This window comes from Pristis pectinata, chromosome 27, assembly GCF_009764475.1.
Source record: "Pristis pectinata isolate sPriPec2 chromosome 27, sPriPec2.1.pri, whole genome shotgun sequence".
NCBI classification, from domain to species: Eukaryota; Metazoa; Chordata; class Chondrichthyes; order Rhinopristiformes; family Pristidae; genus Pristis; species Pristis pectinata.
In genome coordinates, this window is record NC_067431.1 from 6,631,346 (window position 1) to 6,656,366 (window position 25,021).

At 44.8% G+C, this 25,021-nt stretch overlaps 1 protein-coding gene across 1 annotated transcript in view; it reads left to right on the plus strand.

Annotated features, from left to right (window-relative positions):
* Nucleotides 1-721: 721 nt before the first annotated feature.
* The window catches only part of LOC127583788 (arginyl-tRNA--protein transferase 1-like), an 80,645-nt gene continuing 56,345 nt past the window's right edge, over nucleotides 722-25,021 (plus strand). Inside the window, exon 1 of the mRNA XM_052040139.1 lies at nucleotides 722-1,063. Within this exon, the coding sequence (XP_051896099.1) occupies nucleotides 949-1,063 (115 nt within the window). The 5' untranslated portion in view covers nucleotides 722-948. The remainder of the gene's footprint in view (nucleotides 1,064-25,021) is intronic.

A 25,021-nucleotide genomic window follows, 5' to 3' on the forward strand; every position in this document is an offset into this window, starting at 1 on the left:
CTGCCCTTGTACAGGAGACATCGGGTTTAGTTCATTGGAGCGGGGTTAAGGAAGGTTCGGTGGGGGGTGTATGATCCAGGGAACTGGCACCTACCGGCTGAAAGGGTAGTGGTGCAGAAACCCTCGTCACATTTCAGAGGTACCTGGAGCTGTCGAGCCGGGTGACAATCCAGGCTGCTCCCACCTGTAAGACCAGTGTAACTCCTGTGTAAAACACTGCTGATTTAATGCTGCCTCTGCTCGCCTGCTGTTCAATCCAGACTGGACATTATGTTCCTGGCCGGCCTTCCTCATCCCACTCCCTTTCTGTCCTTCCCGCAGTGGCATCCAGCCCCATTCACCCGCCCCCCCCCCTAACTTGGCACCTCACTGCATGAGTTTCAAAATCTACCCCCTCTCCCTCCCCACCCACACCCCCTTCATTCCCAGTCCTCCATATCTTCCCCGCCTCAACTCCCAATCCCGTGCATCTGCAGCTTCGATCACTTCGCAGACTGAGAGTCTTGTTTCGGGCTCTTTGCTTCTGTCTCTTCCGCTCCATAAAACCCACATCTTTGACCAAGGGTGTTGTTTCCTGTATGATGTTTCCTTGTGTGGCTTGGTGCCAAATTTTGTAACATTACACCCGCCCCCCCCCCCTTAAAATAAAACAATTACTGCTGTGTGGACGTTTTTGCAACGAGGTGATGCCCCTTTAAGTGGTTGAGGAGGTGGGGAGAGCCCGGGGCACCCGTGCAGAGAGCCGGCTGGGTGTGATGAGAGGGGTGCCTCGGCCTGGGCTGCTTACTCTGGAGCGTCAGCCGGGCGGATGAGGAAGTAGGCGAGAGGCAGGGCTGGCTCCTGCCGCGTCTCTGTGTATCTCCGTGTGTATCCGGCTTCGGGTCTCGGCCGGGGAAGTAAGCGGATGGGGTGACTCCCATTGCCTCACCCCCAACTTCCTAACTCCGGATGGGGACCAGCAGCACCGGGCAGAACCCCGCAGCGGGGCTGGCGGCGGATCTCAGCCCGCCCCTGGAAGCGTGGACCTGTGGCTACTGCGGGAAGGATTCATTCTGTGCCCAGGGTGAGCAGCTGCGGGGAGGCGAGGGGGTAATCCCAGAGAGAATCACCTCCACGGGAGATTAATGTAACAATGTTTCTCACCGGGGTGTAATGGCGAAGATTAAATGATACAGTCATTGTATCTGTTACTTAACAATCCAAAGCAGTAACTGAAAGTGAAAGATGTTTTATGTTACTAGTGTGGATCTGAAACTTTTGTTTTGGTCAACATTACTTTAGTTGCTCATCTTATCTGTTGCCAGCGCTTGAGACTTGTTGATTGATCTCAGCCGGTGGTTGTGTTACGTGTTTACCTGTCGGCGAGTGTTTTGTTGTCGGCTGCTCTGTGCCTAGTTTCAGATCTTTATTCGGTTTCGAGTTGTAAACTTGAGTCGAAGGAATGGCTGGAGTTTTCTGTAAAATGCCTGGAATATTTGCGTGGTTATTTTTTTTGCGTCCAGGTTTCAATGCCAACAGCTGTTTACTGATCGATGCTTCACACCTAATGTGTTGCTGGAATAGATTGGTAGATTATGGTGTCACTTAGTGAAATGGCATATTCTGTGTTTGTATTGAGCTGTATTTGCATTGTTCCAGAGCTCATCCTCCTTATCAAAGGTGCCAGCGTTGGTGGGTTGTAAAACTTCACTGTGGGGGGGCGGGCCACAGGAGAGGGAATCTTTGCTGAAACCTGGAGAGTAGCCGTCAGTCTCCTTTCTGTTCTGTTCCCGAGCTTTCCCTGGTGCTGTCATCCTTGCCTTTCATTCTTAGAGTTCATGGAGTCCATTCAGTACAAAAACAAGAACCAAATTCGTGCTGACCACTGAGTCTGGCTTTCATCGGTCAGGGCATTGAATACAGGAATTGGGATGTCATGTTGCAACTGTACAAGTCGGTGGTGAGGCCACACTTCTGGTCACCCAGCTGTAGGGCGGATGTGATTAAGCTGGAAAGGGGGCAGAAAAAATTCACAAGGATGCCAACCAGGACTGAAAAATTTGAGTTATGAGGGGATGCTGGATAGGCTGGGACTTCTTACTCTGGAGGCTGAGGGATGGCCTTACAGAGGTTTATAAAATCATGAGGGAGTTTGGATAAGGTGGAAGGTCACTGTGTTTATTTCCAGGGTAGGAAGGTCTAAAACTAGAGGGCGCAGGTTTAAGTTGAGAGGGGAAAGATTTAAAGGCCCGAGAGGCAACTTTTTCACACAGAGGGTGGTGGGTATGTGGAATGAGCTGCCGGAGGAAGTGGTAGAGGCGGGTACAATTATGTTTGAAAGCTATTTAGATAGGTTCATGGATGGAAAAGGTTTAGAGGGATATGGGTCAAAAGCAGGTGAATGGGACTAACTCGGATAGATATCTTGGTCAGCATGGACGAGTTGGGCCAAAGGGCCTGTTTCCATTGCTGTATAACGCCAAATACCCATTTACAATAATCTCATATCTTTCCCACATTTCCCTCTCCTCCTTTCTTCCCCAATTCTACCCCATGGGCAATTCAGAGGCCAGTTGAGCTACTGTGTCTTTGGGCAGTGGGAGGAAACTGTAGCACCTGGAGGAAACCCACACGGTCTCGGGGAGAACGTGCATACTCCACAGAGACGGCACTTGAGATCAGGATCGAATTCAGCTTGCTGGAGCTATAAGATGGCAGTACAGTTCCCAAAATCCGCACAATTTTGTCATTCTTGGGATGTAGACATCATTGGAAAAACTGTTTGTGTTGTCTTGAGAGATTGGGTGAGCCTTCTGTTGTGTAGTGGTTTGATACAAAATGCACCTCAGTCCCTCACCCAGGCTACTCCAACAGCACCTCCCAAACCCATGACCTCCACCACTGAGAAAGATAAGGCAATAGGTGCATGGGCACACCACCACCTGCAAGTTCCCTCCAAGATACCAAATCAGCCACCTGGTTTGGAAATGTATCTCTGTTCTTTCATCATTGCTGGGTCTAAATCCTGGAACTCCCTACCCAACAGCACGGTGGAAGTACCTTGACCAGAAAGACTACTGTGGCTCAAGAACAGGACTCAACACCCCCTCCTCAAGAGCAGTCAGGGATGGGCAATAAATGCTGTCTTCATCCACCAATGCTCAGGTCCTGTGAAAAGAATAAATAAAAGAACCAGAGAACCACATTAGGGACTGGGGAGGTGCGAGGGAAGATGGACTGTTAAGATTCAACCACAGTCATGTAGGACTGGATCCATCTGTAGCCTGAACTGGGAAATCAGGATTTATTCTATCATGAATTGCAGTGATTGGATGGGGGTCATTGGTGACAATCTGATAGCTCATCCACAGTTTTACGGCAACCAGCTTTTTAGACCAGATTTTTTTTTCTAACTGAATTCAAATGGGATTACAGGTTGAGGGTTCTTATTACAAGCCACATAACCATTGCAATGCAGTACTGCACCATGTGTAAGTGAACATAGATAGTTCAAACATTGCCCACTGTGCAGCCAAGCACAACTTCTTTCCTCTCTCAGCATTCAGAAGCATGTACTTTCAGCAGAGATAACTGGATAGTAATGAGAAATCTTGCATGTTTTATTCTCCCTCCCTAACCCAGGTGTCCCTAGGCCAATTACTACTCAAAAAGCTACTCAGGTGTTGCTTTACTGCTGTGTGTGGCTCAGTTGCTCACTTGGCATTTTGTAATGTTTTGGTTTGTGTGTTGGTTTCAGTGCTACATGGATGTGCCAAAGCACGTCAGGGCAAGTGACCACGGTTTGACATCAGACCATATTAAATGAAATGCGTTCTGCACCAATCAGATTTTGTGTGTTTTGGTTTTAAATTATAGCTTAGGTTAAAATCCAAAATCAAAGTGATGATGTTTGAAATCATGATCTAGGGTGTATATAAGAAAGTAAGTCCCGAATGGTTTTCTTCAGAATATGGAGTTGTGGATTTTTTTTTAAGAAAAGTTTTAATCCTTAATTTGATATTTGTGAACAGATGGTGGGGAGGGCTGGTGAAAGAGTCCTCTGAGCTGGGTCCTTGGTGCTGAGTTCCCTTTAGATTGCTTTTACGGTTCTTTTTCATGTTTCTCTGTGGCTAGGTTATGTGAATGAGTTTCCACCAAGCCTGTAGTTTATTTTTAAATCCACAAACGTTGCTGCTGACTTCAAAGGGTCCGTTGAAACTGCTGATTAACTGTCTCCTACTGGCTATTTCTACTTTGCTCCACTGCAGTTCAAAGTGAACCTTTGGTGAAATTTAGGACCCATCTATAAAACTACACGTGAAATACTTGCTCTTCCAGTTCCATTACAATGTGCAATACTCTTTGTGACAGCTTCATCTTTAAGGTATTACTGAAAAAAATGGTGTAGTATTACAGGAGTCTAACACTCCCAGCTTGGGTAATAATTGAGCCTGGCAGTATGGGACTGACAGCTAAGATTTCTACCATTTTCTATTTATATTTCAGCTCACAATTTCTCAGTCTCAGCAAAAAAAATAAAGGACTGATTTCTTTTTTTTCTCTTTCCAGGCCTATGAGTTGCTTGAGGCCATTGTTTAGGTCATGGCCGCTTGCTGCTGGTTGGGGCCAGCTCCATTCCTTGCACTGACCTTCTGTTGGGACTTAAGGAGCAAACAACAGTATCCACAGTTTGTGAAGTGAAGAATGGACTGCCTGTGTTTCCTGTGATCTTTGGGGTCCTCTTAAGGCACTTGTGGACCCCTCAGTCTGCAGAGTGCCCAAGTAGTAAAACTACCTCAGCTTTTTTGATATCTAATGGATGCTACTGGCAGATGAATGGGTTTGGAGACTTGATATAAGATTTCTTTATTCCCCTTTTTCCCCACCAAGCCCAGAAAATGTGTTCAGATAAAGATTAGATGGGAGTTTGTGTGTATGTATCTGTGTGCATCCTGGTCTAATCTACACTCTGTAGATCTCCTGTCTGTTCTGCCTGGTTTAGGAACTTCACACTGGTGGAAATGTGGGTTTGTTCAAATACAAATTAAATAAGTCCATTCAGAAAACAAAATATTGCCATTCAGTGCATGACAATTTGGGACACCGTAGTAGGTGTATGATTGGTTGCAACTCAAAACTCTCTGGCAGTAGGGGCTTTGTCACCACCTATCTGGATCTGTTGGATAGTAATTGATTGGGATTTGATTGTACGTTTACTCAGTAATCTATTATCACTGATAAAAGGTGAAGTGTCTGAACTTTGGGGTTTTTAAAGTTTATCAATCCCTACATTTCTTCTGTAAACTCTTGGGCAGTGCTCAGGGCCTCCATCTCCATTGTCTCTGTTGTCCTGGTAACAGAGCAGGTGCAACAAGGAGGAATGTTGACCCCATTACACATGTGCACTCCATGGAGCAGGTTGCTGTCAGCTTCTGCCAGCAGGAAAAGCCCTGGGCAAATTTAAGGTTGTGGGAAATTCACACCCATGGTGAACTGAGCTCGGCACAGTGATGCAGGGTGCAGGTAGGGTTGTTGCCTCGTAGCTCCGTCAGTCAAGGTTCAGAGCTGATGTCTGGTGCTGTCTGTGCAGAGTTTGCATGTTCTTCCTGCAATCACCTCTGGTGGTTTCCTCCCAGTGCTCTGGGTTCCTCCCACATCTCAAAGATGTGCAGGTTGGTAGGACTGGCCACTGTAATTTGCCCCCAGTGTATAGGTGGGTGGTAGAATTTGGGGGAAATTGATGAAGATGTGAGAATAGGTCATAGAATTACTGGGGAATGGAATTGCTCTGAGACAATTATAGATTCAGTGTGCTGAAATGGTCTCAGGACTTAATATTGAATTCAAGTTTCAAGTAACCATTTTGTGTTGCTGGATGTTTTGGTTTCAGTCGTCCCTCTTCTGTCTTTAACTGCCCATATTTAAAATAGTGGTTACCTTGATAATTTTGGCCTGAATGCTCTCACTGATGGTCCCTCTGTCTCCAGACTTCCCTCTTTCTACAACTTTAATGCGCATGTTTTCTCACTTTTACAGTCACTGAACAGAAACGTTGACTCTGTTTAAGTATCCAGGATGGTGCCTGACTTCCTGAGTGCTTCAGGCATGTTTTTGTTTTGGATTTCCAGCATCTGCAGTTTTTTTTTCTCCAATTGCCCACCCCTGTTGGGTTTCCTGCATTATGACTAATAATTGTTTTTCAGTGTCCTCCATACCTTTTTGCACTGATTATACCAGTTAATATTTAAGTAATTAAAATCTCTCACTTTGTTTGCCTGTATTTTTTTCACAAGTCAGAGATTTACCTGCAACACACACAAACTGCTGGAGGAGCTCAGCAGGTCAGGCAGTATCTATGGAGGGAAATAAATAGTTGCCGTTTCGGGTCGAGACCCATCATCGGAACTCTGATGGAATTACTCTGAGACAATGTAGACTCAGTTGGCTGAAATGGTCACCTGATATGTTGAAAGGAAATAAGAAATATGAAAATGTGTTGGAGGTGCAGTTTATTTTATTTCTCAGGCTGTCAGTTGCATTTTTTTTTACAACTTTTGTTACAAGTTACAACTTCTACCGATGCACCATAGAAAGCATCCTATCTGGATGTATCACCGCTTGGTACAGCAACTGCTCTGCCCAAGACCGCAAGAAGCTGCAGAGAGTTGTAGACACAGCCCAGCGCATCAGGGACGCCAGCCTTCCCTCCCTGGACTCTGTCTTTACCTCTCGTTGTCTTGGTGTAGCAGCCAGCATAATCAAATACACCACCCACCTGGGACATTCTCTCTTCTCTCCTCTTCCATCAGGTAGAAGATACAGGATCCTGAGGGGACGTACCACCAGACTTAAGGACAGCTTCTACCCCACTGATAAGACTATTGAACGGTTCCCTTATACAATGAGATGGACTATGACCTCACGATCTACCTTGTTGTGACCTTGCACCTTATTGCACTGCACTTTCTCTGTAGCTGTGACATCTTACTCTGTACTGTTATTGTTTTTACCTGTACTACCTCAATGCACTCTGTACTAACTCAATGTAACTGCACTGTGTAATGAATTGACCTGTACGATCGGTTTGTAAGACAAGCTTTTCACTGTACCTCGGTACAAGTGACAATAATAAACCAATACCAATTTCTCCAAAATATCATTTGACAGGGAGTAGCTAGGATGAGAATATATAAATTGTAATACACAGTGAGGCTATTCAACCTATTGGATCTGTGCCAGTCAAATCAGAGCCACCTAGGCTAAAACCCAACTTCCAGTTACCTTGACATTATAGTCCTGATGAAGGGTCTCAACCCAAAACGTTGACTGTTTATTTCCCTCTATAGATGCTGCCTGACCTGCTGAGTTCCTCCAGCATTTTGTGTGTGTGTTGCTTCAGATTCCAGCATCTGCAGAATCTCTTGTCTCAGAAATTTACCTGCAGCTTTGCTCTTTTTCCCCTCAGATTGTTTCGAGGTGTGTAGCTCGCCCCTACAATGTGATTGGTTTGTTTTTACACTTTAGTTCAACTTCATATTTGATGATCCTTCTAACATATCACCCCTTCTGTCAGTAGTGATTATTATAAAATTCTGTTCTTGCCTAGAGTCCACCCTTTCCACACTCCTGTTGAATCCCCCTTTCCACCCTGCCTGAAATCCTTGCAACCAGAAGGATTAAACTGAGAAGTGGACAGGAATCCAGTGCCAGGATGTCTGCCAACTGTCCCTGGCAAGCTTAGTGCTGAGAGAGGAGATGCAATGATCTACTGGGGGAGGGAGGGAAGGAAGGAGAGAGAGAGTAGCCAAAGATTCCTCCTGCTTCTGATCTACAGGGAATATCAGGAGAATTAAATAGCAATGCATACATTGTCGACTTCAGGACACTTGGCTGCCTCCCTACCAGCTTTGGGTTTCGCAATGTGCAAGCCTCCCCGACCTTTGGCAAATATCACATTGCAGTGTCAACATCATTGGATATCAGCACATGAAGAAGACCCCTGTATGCTAGATGTGGGCCCTGCTGTGTCAGAAATATCCCTGTGTACATGTATGGTTTAAATGCCAAGCTTTGGTGATATTTGGCTGCCATGACTAGAGAACGTACAACTGCAGAATTTGGCAACGTATGGCCATCAGGATGTTTTAAAATCCTCCAGGAATTCCACACTTTATTATCTTCCTCTAGCTGCTCAGGATCATTATATTGTGTTCAATAACTAAATCAGTTGTCCAGTGAGCCACAAGCATAAACCTCAGTACAAACATCGTGCAGCACAACATACAGGTACAGAAGGCATTGCTGCATGAGGATTGTCTCTGGACGACAGGTTCTTGATCCCTGGCAGAATGTCAATGTCATTTTGGCAAGCAGCCAGTTATGTGAAGGCTGGATGGGAAACAAGAGAGCCATTATTCCTCTGGCTAACTGTCTATCTTTGTTGCGTTTTTGCCCAATTATCCCCAAATATCCAATCCACATCGTTCAAAGTTGACGTGAACTGGTGACAGCAATTGCACTTTTATTCAAGTCGGGCAAAGCACATCATTGGGTCTTGGGCAGTAGTAATAGGGACCACACAAGATACTTCATGGGGTGCTCAGGATAGAGCTGCAATCCCCGTGAGTAACCTTCCAATTTCTGTCCATATTGCTGGCACTTACTCAAACTGGTGCCTGTACCCCTGACACTTACTCAGTCCACTTTGTCTATCCTGCTGGCACTCATGCAGACTAACTGGTGACTGTACCCCGGCACTTACTGAGACTTGAGCATATCTGTCCCTTGTCCACTGGGCTGCAGCTGGTGTGAACTCCAGCTCCCGAGGTCAGTGTGTCTCTACTCTTGTGTTATTCAGTTTCTGGCTGAATACCTCTAAACTCTTTCTTTCCTGGTGATCCTGTCTTCATATTTCCCTTGTGTTGTACAGTGTATGTGCAGCATTTAGTCTAAGCAAAGGCTTATTCAGTTTATTTGAATGTTATGGTCTTAGAACAGGTAAGGCCAGGTGATAGTCACTACTTCAACTTGGAGGCTATAAGACTTGTGGGTCATTGGATACTCATAGTCATAGAGTTGCATGGCATTGAAACTGGCCCTTCAGCACACTATGACCATAAAACACCCAGACACTAATCTTTTTTTATATATATTCCCCTCTCTTTCCCATCCATTCACCTTCACACTTGGGGTAATCTGCAGTGGCCGATTAACCTACCAACCTGTATGTATTTAGGATGTAGGAGGAAACTGGAGCACCCAGTTCACAGAGAGAATGTGCAAACTCCATGGAGGCAGCACCCGAGATCAAGATTGAGCTTGGGTTGCTGGAGCTGTGAGGCAGCAGGTATAATATTCACCACTGTGCTGCCCAGTTGATCCAATAGCCATTTGACACCCATGGGAAGAGTGAGTGCCTTCATCCTACAGAACACATCCTATTGAACCTCTCACTGCCTTGGTGAAGCAGCCGGCATAATCAAAGACCCCATGCACCCAGGCCATTCTCTCTTCTCCCCCCCCTCCCATCAGGCAGGAGATACGGGAGCCTGAGGGTACATACCCCCAGGCTCAAGGACAGCTTCTAACCTGCTATGATGAGACTATTGAACTGTTCCCTTGTACAATGAGATGGACTCTTGACCTTACAATCTACCTTGTTTGACCTTGCACCTTTATTGTCTACCTGCAATGCACTTCCCTGTAGCTGTGACACTTTACTCTGTATTCTGTTGTTGTTTTTACCCTCTACTACCTCAATGCACTGTGTAATGAATTGATCTGTATGAACAGTATGCAAGACAAGTTTTTCACTGTACCTCGGTACAAGTGACAGTAACATACCAATACCACTGCTATTGATAGGTTGGAGCATACTCGATATGACCCACTGCTCATGCTTGTCCTACATTTTGGTAGTCGCCCTCCACCTCATTAGGAGTGTGGCCACAGTGGGCTTGTGTAGCTGTGCAATTGCTAGATACCTTGAGGCTTCTGTTGTGCGACTACCCTACTATTGAAGTGGGTCCCTGTTGACAACCAGGACTCCATGTAACACATTCTGAGGTCCCACAGCTCCTTCTGACAAAGGCTTTGTTCACCATCTTATACACTTCTCTTCATTAGGGACATTCGGCGTGGCTTTGTGTGGGAGAGGCCATGTCTTACAAACTTGTTGAGTTTTGAGGTGGTAATGAAGATGATTGAGGGTAGGGCAGTGGATATTGTCTATAAAGACTTTGGTAAAGCATTTGACAAGGGTAGGTTGATCCAGAAGATTAAGGCACATGGGATCCAAGGAGACTTGGTAGATTGGATTCGAAGTTGACTTGGCCCTAGAAGATAAAAGGGTATTATTCTGACTAGAGGTCTCAGACCAGTGACGTATCGCAAGGATCGGTGCTGGGGCCTCTGTTTGCGATATGTATAAGTGATCTGATTAGTTAGTTTGCAGACAACATAAAAATTGGTGGAGTTGCAGGAAGGATGTGAAGGCTTTGGAGAGGGTGCAGAAGAGGTTCATGAGGATGTTCTGATACAGGGGTTCAATCCAAAATGCCGACAATCCACTCCACCCCCCCCCCCCCCCCCCCCAATGCTGCTCAACCTGCTGAGTTCCTCCAAGTTGTTTGTTGTCTCACCAGAGAGATGTTTCACCAGAGAGCTATAAGGAGACATTGGACAAACTTGGGTTTTTTTCTCTCCCTGGTCTAAAGCTGAGGGATGACCTGATAGAAGTTTATAAAATTATGAGAGGTATAGATAAGATAGTCGGGGTCTTTTTCTCCAGAGTGGAAATGTCAAATACTAGAAGACAAATCCTTAAGGTGAGAGGGGGGAAAGTTTAAAGAAGAATTGAGGCAAGTTTTTTTTCCTCCACACAGAGGGTGGTAGGTTCCTGGAACGTGCTGCCAGGAAAGGTGGAGGAAATAGATAAAAGTCATTTTAAAAGTCATTTATTCAGGCACCTGACCAGGCAGGGAATGGAGATATATAAACCATGTTCGGGCAGATGGGATTAGTTTAAATTGGCATCATGGTCAGCACAGACACCGTGGGCTGAAGGGCCTGTTCCTGTGTTGTACTGCTCTATGTTCTGATAATCACAGTCATTTAAAGATAGTTTAACTTTGTTTAAATAATTACAAATATAGAAAAGGATTTATTTTAAAATACATTAAATTGCTTTTATTAGTTTAAAGATAAATATATAGATTAAAAAGAAACATAACATTTAGCTAAACCTTTCAAGGTTGAATTAGGCCATGCTGAATGGGTGGTACAAAGCTGAGGGCCCAGATACAAAATGTATCCTTGGTCAGTAAGTTGGGGAGTAGCCCTGAGCTCGATGGTGAATCCAGGGGCAGAAGGAGAGGTCACGTGCACCTGATAGAAAAGTACTGGAAAACCTCAGCAGGCCAGACAGCATCAGTGGAGAGAGGTACAGTTGACGCTTCAGGTCTCGAACCCCTCATCAGAACTGGGAAAGAAACAAGTTAATTTGGGTAGCAGAGAAGGTGGGGGAATGGTACTTTAATTCACCATCCCACCCACTCTGACCTTAGTGTGTGGCCTCCTGCACCGTTAGAATGAGGCCCAATGCAAGCTTGAGGAACATCACGTCCTCTCCGAAACAGGACATATTGTAGCCTGTTTCCTTTTCCACAGATGCTGCCTGATTTACTTAGTTTTTCCAGCATTTTCTGATATTATTTCAGATTTCCAGTTTCTGCATTTTTGTTTGCATCAGATGCACTTTATCTGCTCTCAGTGCATTCTGCAGTGTGGAGTCCAGTGCATGCTGCAGCCAACTAGCTATCCTTTGTGCTATACAACAGCTGACTAGGAACTGTTAGTTAGTAGTGTGGTTTGGCCTATTATCACATGAAAGTAAGTTGGTGGGGCTGGTACATGTAGTACTGGTTTATGACATCCCAGCAGGTTAGTTTGATCAACAAGAGGTCTTGATGTTAGCACATTCAAGAAGAGAATGTGGCAAACTCAGACAGGATGGTGATGTGGCCCTGCTTGGTGGAAATCCTTTAAATAACCTGGCTTCAAGGTTTCAGCTGGCAACCAGACAGCAGTGCTTCTCTTGGTGAAACTAGACTCTGTATTAAATGTCTTATCTCACCAAGTATCTCCCCAAGGCACATCGCTGATGTTACAAAAGACACATTAGCGACAGAAGATAACAACCTCAAGTTACAGGAAGAATACTACTTCGACGATTTCAGTGCTGACAAAGTTTGAAAGGTTGGTCTGCAAGATGTAATTTGGGGAATAAGTGCACGATCAGATTCGTACAGTGTGTCTAAGCTCTCGTCTCAAAGTTTGAGAAACACAACTGGAGAAAGTGATGCTCACCTTAACCAGAGAGCTATCAGTGCCTTTCAATCTGCTAATTTGCTTTACAAGCACCAAGTAGATCCTGATCTCAGGTGATGCTTTCCTACAGGGGGAAAAAAAAAGTCTTGTACAAGTGGTAGCAACTCACTTCTCTTTTCGACTTTATTTCTGCCACACTAAGGCTCCACAAATCTTGGTGACCTCTGCCATCTCCCCTTGTGTTTGAGTGCCCCTTCCCCGCAACCCCCCCCCCCCCTCGACCCCATTACTCAGTTTCTTTCCCCTCCTCCACACACTCCATCTGTTCACCACCCACACCCTCCTCCTACTGGATCCCCTCCCCCCAACTGTTCCCATCTGCCCTCCCCACCGCCCTTGTTCCATGTTCCTCCACCTCCTGTCAGATTCCATCATCTGCAGCCCCTTGTTGCCTCTGTGACTATTTCTACCCCTCCCTCCTCCATCTGCCAGTCACCCCTTCTCACCTGGATCCACTTATCACTTGCCAGCACGTGTTCCACCCCTCACCCTCACCTCTTTATACTGGCCATCTCCCCTCTACTCTTTCAGTCCGGATAACAGTCTCGACCCAAAACATTAACTCTCCATTTCCCACCACAGATGCTGCCTGACCCATTGAGTTCCTCCAGCATTTCGGTTTTTTGCTCCAGATTCCAGTTTGAACAAAAAGAAATTGACCTGTTTTGAGCCTCAGTCATAATTCATCCAATAAAAGATTTCAAGCAAAGGGGAGCAAAGCCATTGTAGTTGGAGGAGATCTGGACACTTCTGATGAAGAGGATCAGGACAATGTAAGCTCTTGCACCTCTTCCAACACTGCAAGGGATGGTGAGGCAGGTGATACAGCTCATTCTGGATTGGAGGAACTAATGATGAATGTGGCAGGAAGGAGAGAATTTCGTTGAGTGGTTCCTCTGACAGCTAATGAGCAGCATGCAATCAAAATATCCTCTGCTTGTCTTTATTTCCTTTGGAAAGTCTCAAACACGTTCTCAACAACATTTTTTGTTTAATTGAGTCCTTCCTTTGTTTAAAAAGGGCAGCAGATACAAGCCAGGAAATTATAGGCCATGGAACCTTGCATCAATACAGGGAGACCACTGGAGAAGATTCTGAGGAACAGGATTTATTTGCTATTGGGAAAGCATGGACACATTAGGGAAAGTCAGCATGGCTTTGTGCAGGGGAGGTCCTATCTCAAATTTGATTGAGTTTTTTGAGGAAGATGATTGATTGCGGCCAGGGCAGTGGATGTTGCCTACGTGGACCTTAGTAAAGGTTTTACCAAGGTCTCTCATGGTAAGCTGGTAAGTCGCATGGGATCCATGGTGAGTTTGTAAGTTGGATACAAAATTGGCTTGGCCACAGAAGACAGTAGTGGTGGAGGAGGGGTGTTTTTCTGCCTGAAGATCTGTGATCAGTGATGTTCCACAAGGATCAGTGCTGGGACCTCTGTTGTTTGATGTTTTTAAATGATCTGGATGACAATGTAGGTGACTAGTACCCCTCCTCTCCTCCTCCTCCTCCTCCTCCTCCTCCTCTCCCCCCCCTTCTCTTCCCTCATTCCTGTGGCCCCCTCACCCTTTCTTTCCCCTTCCCCCACCCTCATGACCTTTCTATCTATTCCCCACTTCCTTCCCTTTATTCCATGATCCACGGCCCTTCTTCAGCCCTTTGCCTCTTCTACCTATCACCTCTCAGCTTCTTGCATCTTCCCCTTCTCACCTGGACTCGCCTATCATCTGCCAGTCTATCATGTGCTCCTACCCCTCCCTGACCCTCTTATTCTGGCTTCTGCCCTCTTTCTTTCCCGTCCTGATGAAGAGTCTTGACCAGAAACATCAACTGTTTGTTTCCCTCCATAGATGCTGCTGTCTGACCTGCTGAGTTTCTCCAGCACTTTGTGTGTGTGTGTGTGTGTGTGTGTGTTGCGTGATTAGTAAGTTTTCAGACGACACAAAAATTGGTGGATTCGTGGATAGTGAGAAAGGTTGTCAAATGGTACATCAGGGTATGGATCAGTTGGAAATTTGGACAGAGAAATGTCAGATGGAGTTTAATCTGGATAAGTGAGAGGTGTTGCAGTTTGGAAGGTCAAATGCATAATAACTGGCAGGACCCTTAGCATTGATCTACAGAAGCATGTTAAGGTGCAAGTCCATAGCTCCCTGAAGGCGGCAACACAAGTGGATATGGTGGTGAAGGCGTACAGTATGCTTGCCTTCATTGGTCGAGGATTTGAGTATAAGATTTGGGAAGTCACGTTGCAGCTGTATAAAACTTTAGTTAGGCCATATTTGGAGTATTGTGTGCAGTTCTGGTCACTACATTACAGGAAGGATGTGAAGGCATTGAAGAGGGCGCAGAAGAATTCACTGGGATGTTGTCTGGGTTGAAGAGTGTTTGCTACAAGGAGGGGTTAGACAAACTAGGGTTGCTTTCACTGGAGTGTCAGGCTGAGGGCAGACCTGATAGAAACAAATAGTTATGAGAGTAAATCACATCTTTTTCCCTGAGTGGAAATGTCAAATACTAGAGGACATTGTCTTAAGGTGACAGGGGAAAGTTTAAAGGAGAAGTGTTGGGGAAGACTTTTACACAGTAGTCAGTGCCTGGAACACGCTGCCGGGGGAGGTGGCAGAAGCAGTTATGATAGCAACGTTTAAGAGGTTTAGAAAGACATATGAACAGGCAGTGAATGGAAGGATATAGACTATATGCAGGCAGATGAGTTTAGTTAGTTTGGCTTCATGGTTGGCACAGACATTGTGGACCAAAGGGCTTGTTCCTGTGTTGTACTGTTCTATGCCCCAAATCACTCAGGAGTCTATCATCAAAACTTGATACCAGTCCTATAAAGGAGTTATTAGGACAGATAAAATGTACTGTTTTGGCCAAGTATTTGGTTAAGGAGAATATAGAAGGAAGAAAGGGAGGTTAAGGAGTGGAGGGAATTGCAGAGTGTGGGGCATTGTTTGTTATGGCACAGGCACCAATAGTTATGGAATTATAAGAGCACAAATATCTTGGCCTGTTTTAGGGTTGGAGGAGAATGCAGAAATGGGAGAGGGTGCATTTCATGAGGCCAGGGAGGGATTTGAAAACGACAATATTTTAAAAGGAAGGCAATGTTTAACCTGATGTTAATGCAAGTCAGCAAGCAAGTGGGCTATGGGTGAACAGGACATGGACAAAGTTGGGATAAGGGCAGCATTCATATGGGAGGTAGAATGAAGTTATGTGGTGAGAGTGCTTTGGAATAGAGTCTAAAGATGTGGGTGAGGGTTTCAGCTGCAAGTGAGCTGAGGCAGAGCAGTGTATGGTGAGGTTATGGAGGTGAAGATATTCAATAGTGAAGTTACTACTGTCTGTGACCTGAAGCTCATTTTGGGGTCAAACATGACAACAGGATCGGGATTGGACTGGGTCAGCTTCAAATAATTGCCAGGAATATGAATCGAGTCAGTACTTAAGGAATAGAATTTGTGGCAAGGAGCAAAGTCAGTGGCTTTTAGTCTTTCCAATATTTAGAGAAATTTCTGGTAGGGTAAGGAATCTGATAGAGACAATGGAGGGTCAAGAAAGGTGATGGGGAGATAGATCACATGTTCATGAAAGCGATGTGCTTTAAACTGATGTTGTCAAGGGAAAACATGGATGACAGAGGAATGGGCCAAGGATGGATCCTTGGGTGGTGCTGGAGTTCATCTTGATGGAAGAGAAGCCTTGCATATGCTGTGGCTAATCTGTGAGTTGGCATCGGGGAAGTTATCTGTGAAACGTGTAAGATTGTTCTAAAACCAATTAGTTCAGTGACTTCTTTTATGCTGGGTACCCTGCATCCCCTACCACACCTAGATGGTATGGCTCCTGCCCAAAGGTACGGGCAGCGAGAGGACACAAAGTCCTGGTGGCCCAGGTGTGTGTGGGTGCTGTGTGGGCATTAAAGATTTATTGAATTTTATAAATCCCTTTTTCTATATTTGTTCCAAGTGTGCTCCCATGCCAGCTATCTTTTGTTGTTATGCAACTGTCAATGAAACCAAAGAACAAGAATGCAGATTGGAATATGGGACTTTGCAGAATAAAAGTGTTAATTAGTTTGAAAGTGCAGTGATTTATTGAAGTATTAAGTTTTGTATTGTCACCACGTATTCCTGGATCCCAAGATCTCATATAGAATGACATGGGGGGGGGGGGGGAAGGCAAAATGTAAGCTGCTTTGCTGCTTTTGCTCATTGTTCAATACCCTGCTACTTGAAGCCAATTGTCACAGAAATGGAGAGACCAGAGACTGCAGATGCTGAAACCTGAAGCAACAAACAAACTGCTGGAGGAACTCGGGTCAAGCAGCATCTGTGGAGGGAAGTGGACAGTTGATATTTTGGGTCAAGACCCTTTGTCTTGTATGACTCCAGATGAAGGCTCCCAATCTGAAATGTTTACAGTCCATTTCCCTCCAGAGATGCTGCCGGACCTGCTGAGTTCCTCTGGCAGTTTGCCTTTTGCCACAGAAATGGAGCATGCTTGGAGAAGGCTGTCCCATCAATGGTATTCTGAAGTTGGGACAAACAGTTGATATCCTCCAGTCAATACCATTGTTATGTGGTATATCTGAGATCTGGGAAAGAATGTTATGACACAGACTGGTTCTACTGTACAAGGATAAAATCCCTAAAGAGCGCTGGGAGTTCTAGGTATAGTTGGAGCATCTGTGACTAAGCAACTGCACTCTGAAGCCACAATGAAGCTAGTTATCTGCTCAAGTTCTAATGGTTTTGGGGGAGTTGTCCTCAGCATATAATCCAGCATAGAGGGAGAGGATATATATAGAGGGAGAGGAAAGTATCTAGAGTTCATCTCTGTGAATCTGTTGCACCTACCAAACCTTGGTGACCAAACACAAGGAACAAATCAGCAGGTCTTGACAGTCTCTGCAATGCCACATTTTAATATTTGTAATAGTGACATCCTGCTGACCCACTAAAGCATATTTACTGTACTGATGACCCTGTTGAACTCTTGCTCAAAATGAAAACACAAACACCGGCAATTTGAAAAGCTCTTGAATGCTATAGTAAACCATAAATCCTCAGAATGCTCATCTGTGCTTCATTTCAACAACAGATCCATGGGCCAGAACACAGTCACAGGGGCTTCAGAAATTGGATCAAGGTGGTTCTCAGAGTCAATTATCTGACTAAAACTGTGGCCAAGGTAGAGACCAGGATTGATTTAATCCCCAAATTAACTGTGGACCTTAGCCCTTGTTATTGTAATTAACTATTAGGCATTGTATGGCAGGTAGTGTTACAGACCCCAGTGAATTAATTTAACACAGCAGTGCTGGAAACCTCACTGATAATCTGGCTCCCAGTGCACATGCATATCTTGCACACCTCAGACAAGTCACCTTCCAGAAGAGAAACAGCAATAATCAGAGAATACAAGCAGGACCTCCACAAAATCTTGAGCAGCCTACTTGCAAATCTCCTGAGATGTCACCTTAAATCCAGAAACCCTGGGTCATTGAGGTAGAGTTGGCAAAAAAAACCAATGGGGATGAGGGTCAGGACCTGATTATGGACTTTGAGAATCGGTCACTCAAGCTGCATATCAGCATTTTATGTTGCTTCCCAAGCTGTCAGTCACAGAGCAATACAGCACGGATACAGGCCCTTCAGCCCAACCAGTCCATGCTGACCATGGTGCCCACCCAGCTGGTCCCAATATCCTGCGTTTGGCCTCGTACCCCTCAAGTCCTCCCCCCTGCATGTACTTCTGCAAGAGCTTCTTAAGTGATACTATTGTACCAAGTACTTAAATGACACTATTGTACCTGCTACCTGTACTTGTTGTATAAATAACAAGGATGCTGGTGTGTTGTAGCTGATGTGCTCTATTTTAAGTATTTAATAAGTGAAGCAAAATTACAGCTACCTCTCAACAATGTCATGAAAGGTTTATCAACCATCTTGTCCACTGCCCTGTAATGGAGGTTCTTAGCACAACAAACCAATTCAGGTGTACTGTTTTTCACAGGGCAATCCAAAACTAATTCCACTGTCCTGTGCCCTTCCTATGGCTGATTATTTCCCTGTGTTTCAAATGATTTTAACTTCTTTTGTCACACAATTCCAGGAAGTTACTATACTCAGTCTATCATGTTCATGCCAGCTTAAAAAATAATTACTCAGATTAATCTCAGTTTCTAACTCTGCCTGTAGCATTGTAGGCCCAAAGAGTTAATTGAATTACCTTTAAAATATGATTTGTTTCTTCCTCTGCTGGCCTTTCAGGCAGTGTTTCAAACCCCGAACTTTAAACAAAGAAAGCTTCCCTTACATCCCTTTTAATAACTGGTACAAACTTTAAAGGATGTTCTATAGTCATTGACCTGTCTCCTGAAGACTGCTGTAGGGAAGGACACGGAAATCACTCCCAGCAGTGATCACTCAATCAACATCACTGGCAGGTTATCTGTCATCATCACATTGCTGCTTGGGCAAGCATATAGTTCCAGTTTAATGCTGCATTTCTTACCTAAGAAAATATTAGCGTTGAAGGCAGCCCAAAGGAGATTCAGCAGGGATGAGAGGGTCTCCCTGTGAAGAGAGGCTGAATAGTTTTGGGGTTAGAATGCGGGGTGGCCTGAGACACATACAGGATCCTGAGGGGGGATGACATGGTGGATGTCGATGTTTCCACTAGTGGAAGTATCTTGAATGAGGAGACTTAGTTACAAGATGAGGGCTGACCTAAGGAGGCAAGGGGCGGGGAGGGTTGCTGGTGGTGGAGGTGCGGGAACACAACCTTGTCTGTTGTAGCAATGGTTGGCAGCTTCGAGTTCCTAGGCATCCATATCACCAGCAACCTCTCCTGGGTCCTTCACACTTGTGTGTTGATCAAGAAAGTGCATCAGCATACTTAGGTGTCTGGGAAGATCGGCTTGTCTACAAAGATTCTCTCAAACTTCTACAGGTGTGCTATAGGAAGTATCCTGACGGATTGCATCTCAGCCTGGTATGGCAACTACTCTGCTCTGGACCATCAGAACTTGCAGAGAGCGGTAAACACTGCCCAGTCCGTCACATGCTTGTCACTTCCTTCCTTCCAGCCCATCTTCACGGTGCATTGCTTCAGGAAGGTGAACAGTATCATCAAGGATGTCTGCCACTCTGACCATTCCATTTTCTCTCTTGTACCTTCTTGGAGAAGATACAGGAGCTTCAAAACCCCAATGACCAGACTTGAGAATAGCTTCTTCCCGACTGCTGTCAGACTTCTGAACCAATCAGCTCTTTCATACTCCCTGCTCGGTGGTGCTGCCGCATTCTCAGACTCTTAATTCTTCCTCGCTCAGTTATTCCATTATTGTCACTTCACCATTTCTTTTGCACTACTTCAGATTGCACTACAATCTTTGCACTGTTCTGTTTTGTGCTCGGTGTTGTATTTCTTGTTAATATTTATTATTACCGTGTATACTATGTGAGCTTCACGCGAACAAGGAATGTTGTGTATACGACAATAGTCATATCATGTCCACGCCAGCTAAAAAATAATTACTCCGATTAATCTCCATTTCTAATTCTGCCTGTAGCATTGTAGGCCCAAAGAGTTAATTCAGTTACTTTCTAAATATTATTTTTCTTCCTCCACTGGCCTTTCAGGTAGTGAGTTCCAAACCCCAAACTTTAAACAAAGAAAGCTTTCCTCACCTCCCTTTAGTGCTTCTATGAATTATTAAATAATGTCCTATAGTCATTGACCTGTCTACTGTCGACTGCTTTGGGGAAGGACATGGAAGTCACTCCCAGCAGTGATCACTCTTCTTTAAAATTCTGATGAAGGGCCTTGGCCCTAAAACGGTAAGCTTTCTCCACAGATGCTGCCTGACCTGCTGAGCGTTCCTGGCATTTTCTGTTTTTTTTATTGCAGATTTCTGGCATCTGCACTTTTTTTCTTGATTTTCACCATCTTATTGAATGTCAGTGCTTGCTCAAGGGGCAACCCCTCACAGTCCTGCACCTAGGCCTTCTGTTCTCATTAGAAGACGTTTTTCTTGCACACCCTATAAACCCCTCAATTGTATTCATTTTCCCTTCTTTTAGCTTCCGTTTTTAACCTGATCTGAAATCAACCCATTCTTTAGTCTGACACCTCACTCGATGAGGAAATTTCTCTTGACTTATCTTCATTTCATTGAGACCACTTTTTAATTGGAAGACAAAGAAATTGTAAAACGAAAATAAAATACTGAGGGTATTTGGAATCCGAAATAAAAACATTTAATGCAGGAATTGCAAGCAGCATCAATGGAGCCAGCATCTCTGCAGATAGTGATGTTCAATCTACTTTGGTCTCCCATTGGTTGGTTGTCTACCAGTCATCATGACAGATATGGCAGGTCCACATGGCTTTGATCTGCCCTGTTGTTTGTATCTGATCTGTTTATAGCATGCTGTTTGTAATGTATAGCAGACATCTAGTCCAATGGCTAAACACTTACTTTTAGGCTCCCCTGGTGTTGTTCCTGATCTACACTCCTGATTCAGTCAGGGTTGGTCTCTTTGCTTGACAGTGAAGAATGGACAATGGACCCTGAGATTACAGATTGTGATTGCGGCACGGTAGCGTAGTGGTTAGCGCGATGCTATTACAGCGCCGGCGATCGGGGTTCGATTCCCGTCACTGTCTGTAAGGAGTTTGTACGTTCTCCCGTGTCTGCATGGGTTTCCTGTGGGAGCTCCGGTTTCCTCCCACATTCCAAAGACGTACAGGTAGGTTAATTTGGGTTTAAAAAATGGGTGGTGCGGACTCGTTGGGCCGGAAGGGCCTGTTACCACGCTGTAAATAAAATTTAAAAAATTTAAAGAAATACTTCTCTGCTGAAGACTCTCATTGCTTTATGGGCACCCAGTGTTGAGCTGCTGGATATTTTCTGAATCTATGCCATTCAGCACAGAGGTAGTGCCAAACAATATGATAGAAGATGTCCTCAGTGTTAAGTCTCCACAATGGTGGTGGTTACTCCTACCAACCTATCATAGGTGCACATAGCAATGGTGGGTTGGAGAGGACAACCCTGTGGTTGTTCTCTATTCACCTGTCTCAGGGTCAGCCTGGCTCCTGTGTGCTTGTCAAGATTCACCCACTGTGGTCAGTGGTGATGTTACTGAGGCACCTATTAGTGATGAACACAAAGTTTTCCACCCAGAGTCGCTATTGTACCTTTGCCACTGTCAGTGCTTCTCTGAGGAGATGACCATGATGGAGGTGTACTGATTTATCCATTGAGACTGGCCAGGAGGTGGGCCAGCCCAGGCTTAACTAGATGCAATGACACTTCATGCAATCCAATGTCAGTGGTGAGGATCTCCAGTGGTATTCCTTCCTAATGATGTATCACAGTGCTGCTACCTCTTGTGGGTCTGTCCTGCCAGTCAGACAGGCATACCTTAGGATCATGATGGGACAATAGGCGAAGGCTGTGTGCTAGCAATATGAGTGTGTCATGGTGATCCTTGATCACCATATGGGTAGCACAATGGCACAGCTGATAGAGCCACTGTCTCACCCTCTGGTGACCCAAGTTCAATCCTGACCTTGGGTGCTGTCTGTGTGGAGTTTTCATGTTCTGCTTGTGCCTGTGGTGGTTTCGTCTGGGTGCTCCAGTTTCCTCCCACATCTTAAAGGTGTGTGGGTTGATAGGTAAGTTGGCCTTTATAAATTGCTCCTAATGTGGTGAGTGGTAGAATCTGGGGAGAATTAACAAGAATGTGGGGAGAATAAAAAGATGGGATTAATATAGGATCATTGTAAAAGTGTGATTGATGGTTGGTGATTTCAGTGGGCAAAAAGTCCTGTTTCCATGTTGTATCTCTCTTTGATTGTATGACACTCTCTAAGGTGGTTCTAATAACCTTAGCACAAATTCACAAAAATTTGTAAGGAGAACTTTGGGTGTGTCTTTGTATCCAAATCTGGTGTCTAAGTCAATGCCAGGTGGACTGGCAGGAAAAGCATGTTGAACAGGCCATGTACAGGAAGCTAGTGCATGCTTTGTGTGTGAACCTGCCAAAGGCATTGTGAGCAATGGAATATGTCTTCCAACTCTAATGCACATAGAGGCCTTTCTACTGCTCAATGTGCCTCTGTGGACCAGGTCATGGTCAAGCTGAGGGTGATGGTGGAGGAAGACCTGAGGAAGATTGTAGCCTGGACAAGTCCTTAACCCAGAGGGCACCTTATCGCACCTGGTTCCAAGCATCAAATTCCATGTGGGGTGGTCTTCTCAGAAGGTCTCCATTAAAGATCACTAAGAAATACCTTGCTTTGATTCTGAAGGCCCACTTCTGGAGGAATGGCCCTCAGCATCTGGAGTCTTGGCATTCTGATAGGATTTCCTGCAAGTAGTGTCGAAATGTACTTCGCAAGGCATTGGGTGCCACTGCCCATGTCTGTGCAGCTTCACGCATTGGAGCGTCAGGCATGCTGAGGGGGGTGGCAGCCATTTCGCAAACCTTGTGATTTGTTGTGATGTCCCTGATTTGCTCTAAGCTACTTATTTTCAAAATTGACAGAATTCCATCCTAGGGTATGTAAGTGTTACCATCCCAGTCCCACCACCCCCCGCCGCCACCAATTCCAGTCGATTTTCACTCCAGCTCCTGGGCATTGTGTTATGTTTTAGTGATTTGAAAAACTGCATGGGTCATGAGACTATTTTAAAGAGTGGTCCATAGAATGTCTGTTGGGGTAGAGTCACATATTGCCCAGACTGGACTGAATCTGAAAGAGCATTAGGGAATTTAATCATTTTTATGATAATTAGGTTATTTCCTTATTGCTGCTACTGATTAGTTTTTTTTTGACAACTGATTACTTAATGAACTGAATTTAAACTCTTCCACTAACACAATCAGATTTGATTCCGTGTCTCCAGTTTATTGGTTCAGTAATAAAAACACCATTTTTCTATGAAATTATCTTTTGATGCTTTTAACACAGTACAAAAAGCAACCTGCACAACAGGATATATAAAACCTTTCAGAACAGGTCCATGTGAGCTACAGTACCTCCAGGGTGGTGCAGTCTGAATGCAGGGTCTTGACCTGAAATGTTGACCATCCCTTTCGCTCCACAGATGCTGCCTGACCTGCTGAGTAGTTCCAGCAGTTTGTTCTGTTGCTTGGGGAAAGTGTAGCAGCCAAGCTGCCTGGGACAAGGTCCCACAACGTGATAATGACCAGATCACCTGCTCTGTTGATGGTACTCAGGCTATTGGTTGCCTAGGATACTGCGAGAACTCTCCACAAATGACACGTCCCATGTGATAGAAAGGCTTGTGTTCAATGCCTGGAGTGGGACTTGAACTGACACGTAACTGTGAGTGAGCTTCGTGTTTGTGAATCAAAGGAGCAGAGCCAGTGGCAATATAATGTGCAAATGAGCTTGAACCTAAATGGGAAAAGTAACATCAGTTGAAAAGTCAGAACAGTATCATATTTCATCAGTATTCAGTTTGTCACTAGTGCTTAGCTGTGGAGTTTCTCCTTTACCATTGAGTAGATCTGAAAGCACCACAGGCTTGCGAGGAGAAATGGTTCTCTGTACAGAAATAAGAGAGGAAAGGCATAGTGCATGGGAGGTTGTCCCCATTATGGCAAAAATAAAAAAATGAAAATGCTGGAAACACTCAGCAGGTCAGGCAGTATCTGAAAAAGAAAGTTAATGTTTTGCATCAAAATGAAGGGTTCCAGACCTGAAACCATAACTGTTTCTGTCTCCACAGATGCTGCCTGACTTGTCGTTTCCAGCATTTCCTGCTTTTATTTCAGTTTTCCTGTGTCTGCAGGTTTTGATTTTCACTGTGGCAAAAGTCTGACTTGATCAAAAATCGAATAGTGAGTTGATTTTCTTTCTGGTGGGGCCCCTATGGTGGTTGGAAGCCACGTTCCTTGACTTGCATAGATGGGCTGAATATTCAACCTATTCACAAAAGACCGACCACTGGTGAGGATGTGAGTCAAAGGCATTTGTGTGTCTCTGTCTACTTCTGATGAAGTGAGGTACCAGGAGGAAGGAAGAAAGAGTTGGCATTCAGCTTGCATTGTAATGCACTCTTAAAATACCCTGTGCTGATTTGTATCCAGTCAATACAGCCATTGCCTTGTGGGGAAAAATGGCAACTAATTTGCTCACATCAAGATAAGAGAGATGGGGAACAACATGAAAGATTAGGTGTTTTCTTGGCTGAACATAGAACATTGATCAAAATAAGAATGAAAGATCCTGTGTTTTGTGACCTCAGGATGATTAAAATCACATCATAGCCAATGGATTTTGTCTGAAGCATTATCAATTGTTGAATAGGCAGATGGAACAGTTTACGTATTGACTTACTGAGCCAACTCATTATCTGTACTGAAATATTAACCTCGACTATGACCTCCAGGCCTGGAATTAAACTTGAACTCAAAAGGGGAGAACTTTCAACTTCAGTGGTGGTATAGATCAGTGGAAGCTGATACACCCTATCTGTACACCATGTTGTACACCCTATCTGAATCTCTGGTGACTTTCACCCTTGACCTGACTTGGATAAACTGTTGCAAAACAGTGTTGCCCAGCACATTAAACATCTGCCTTAGCTAGCTTAGTGGGAATC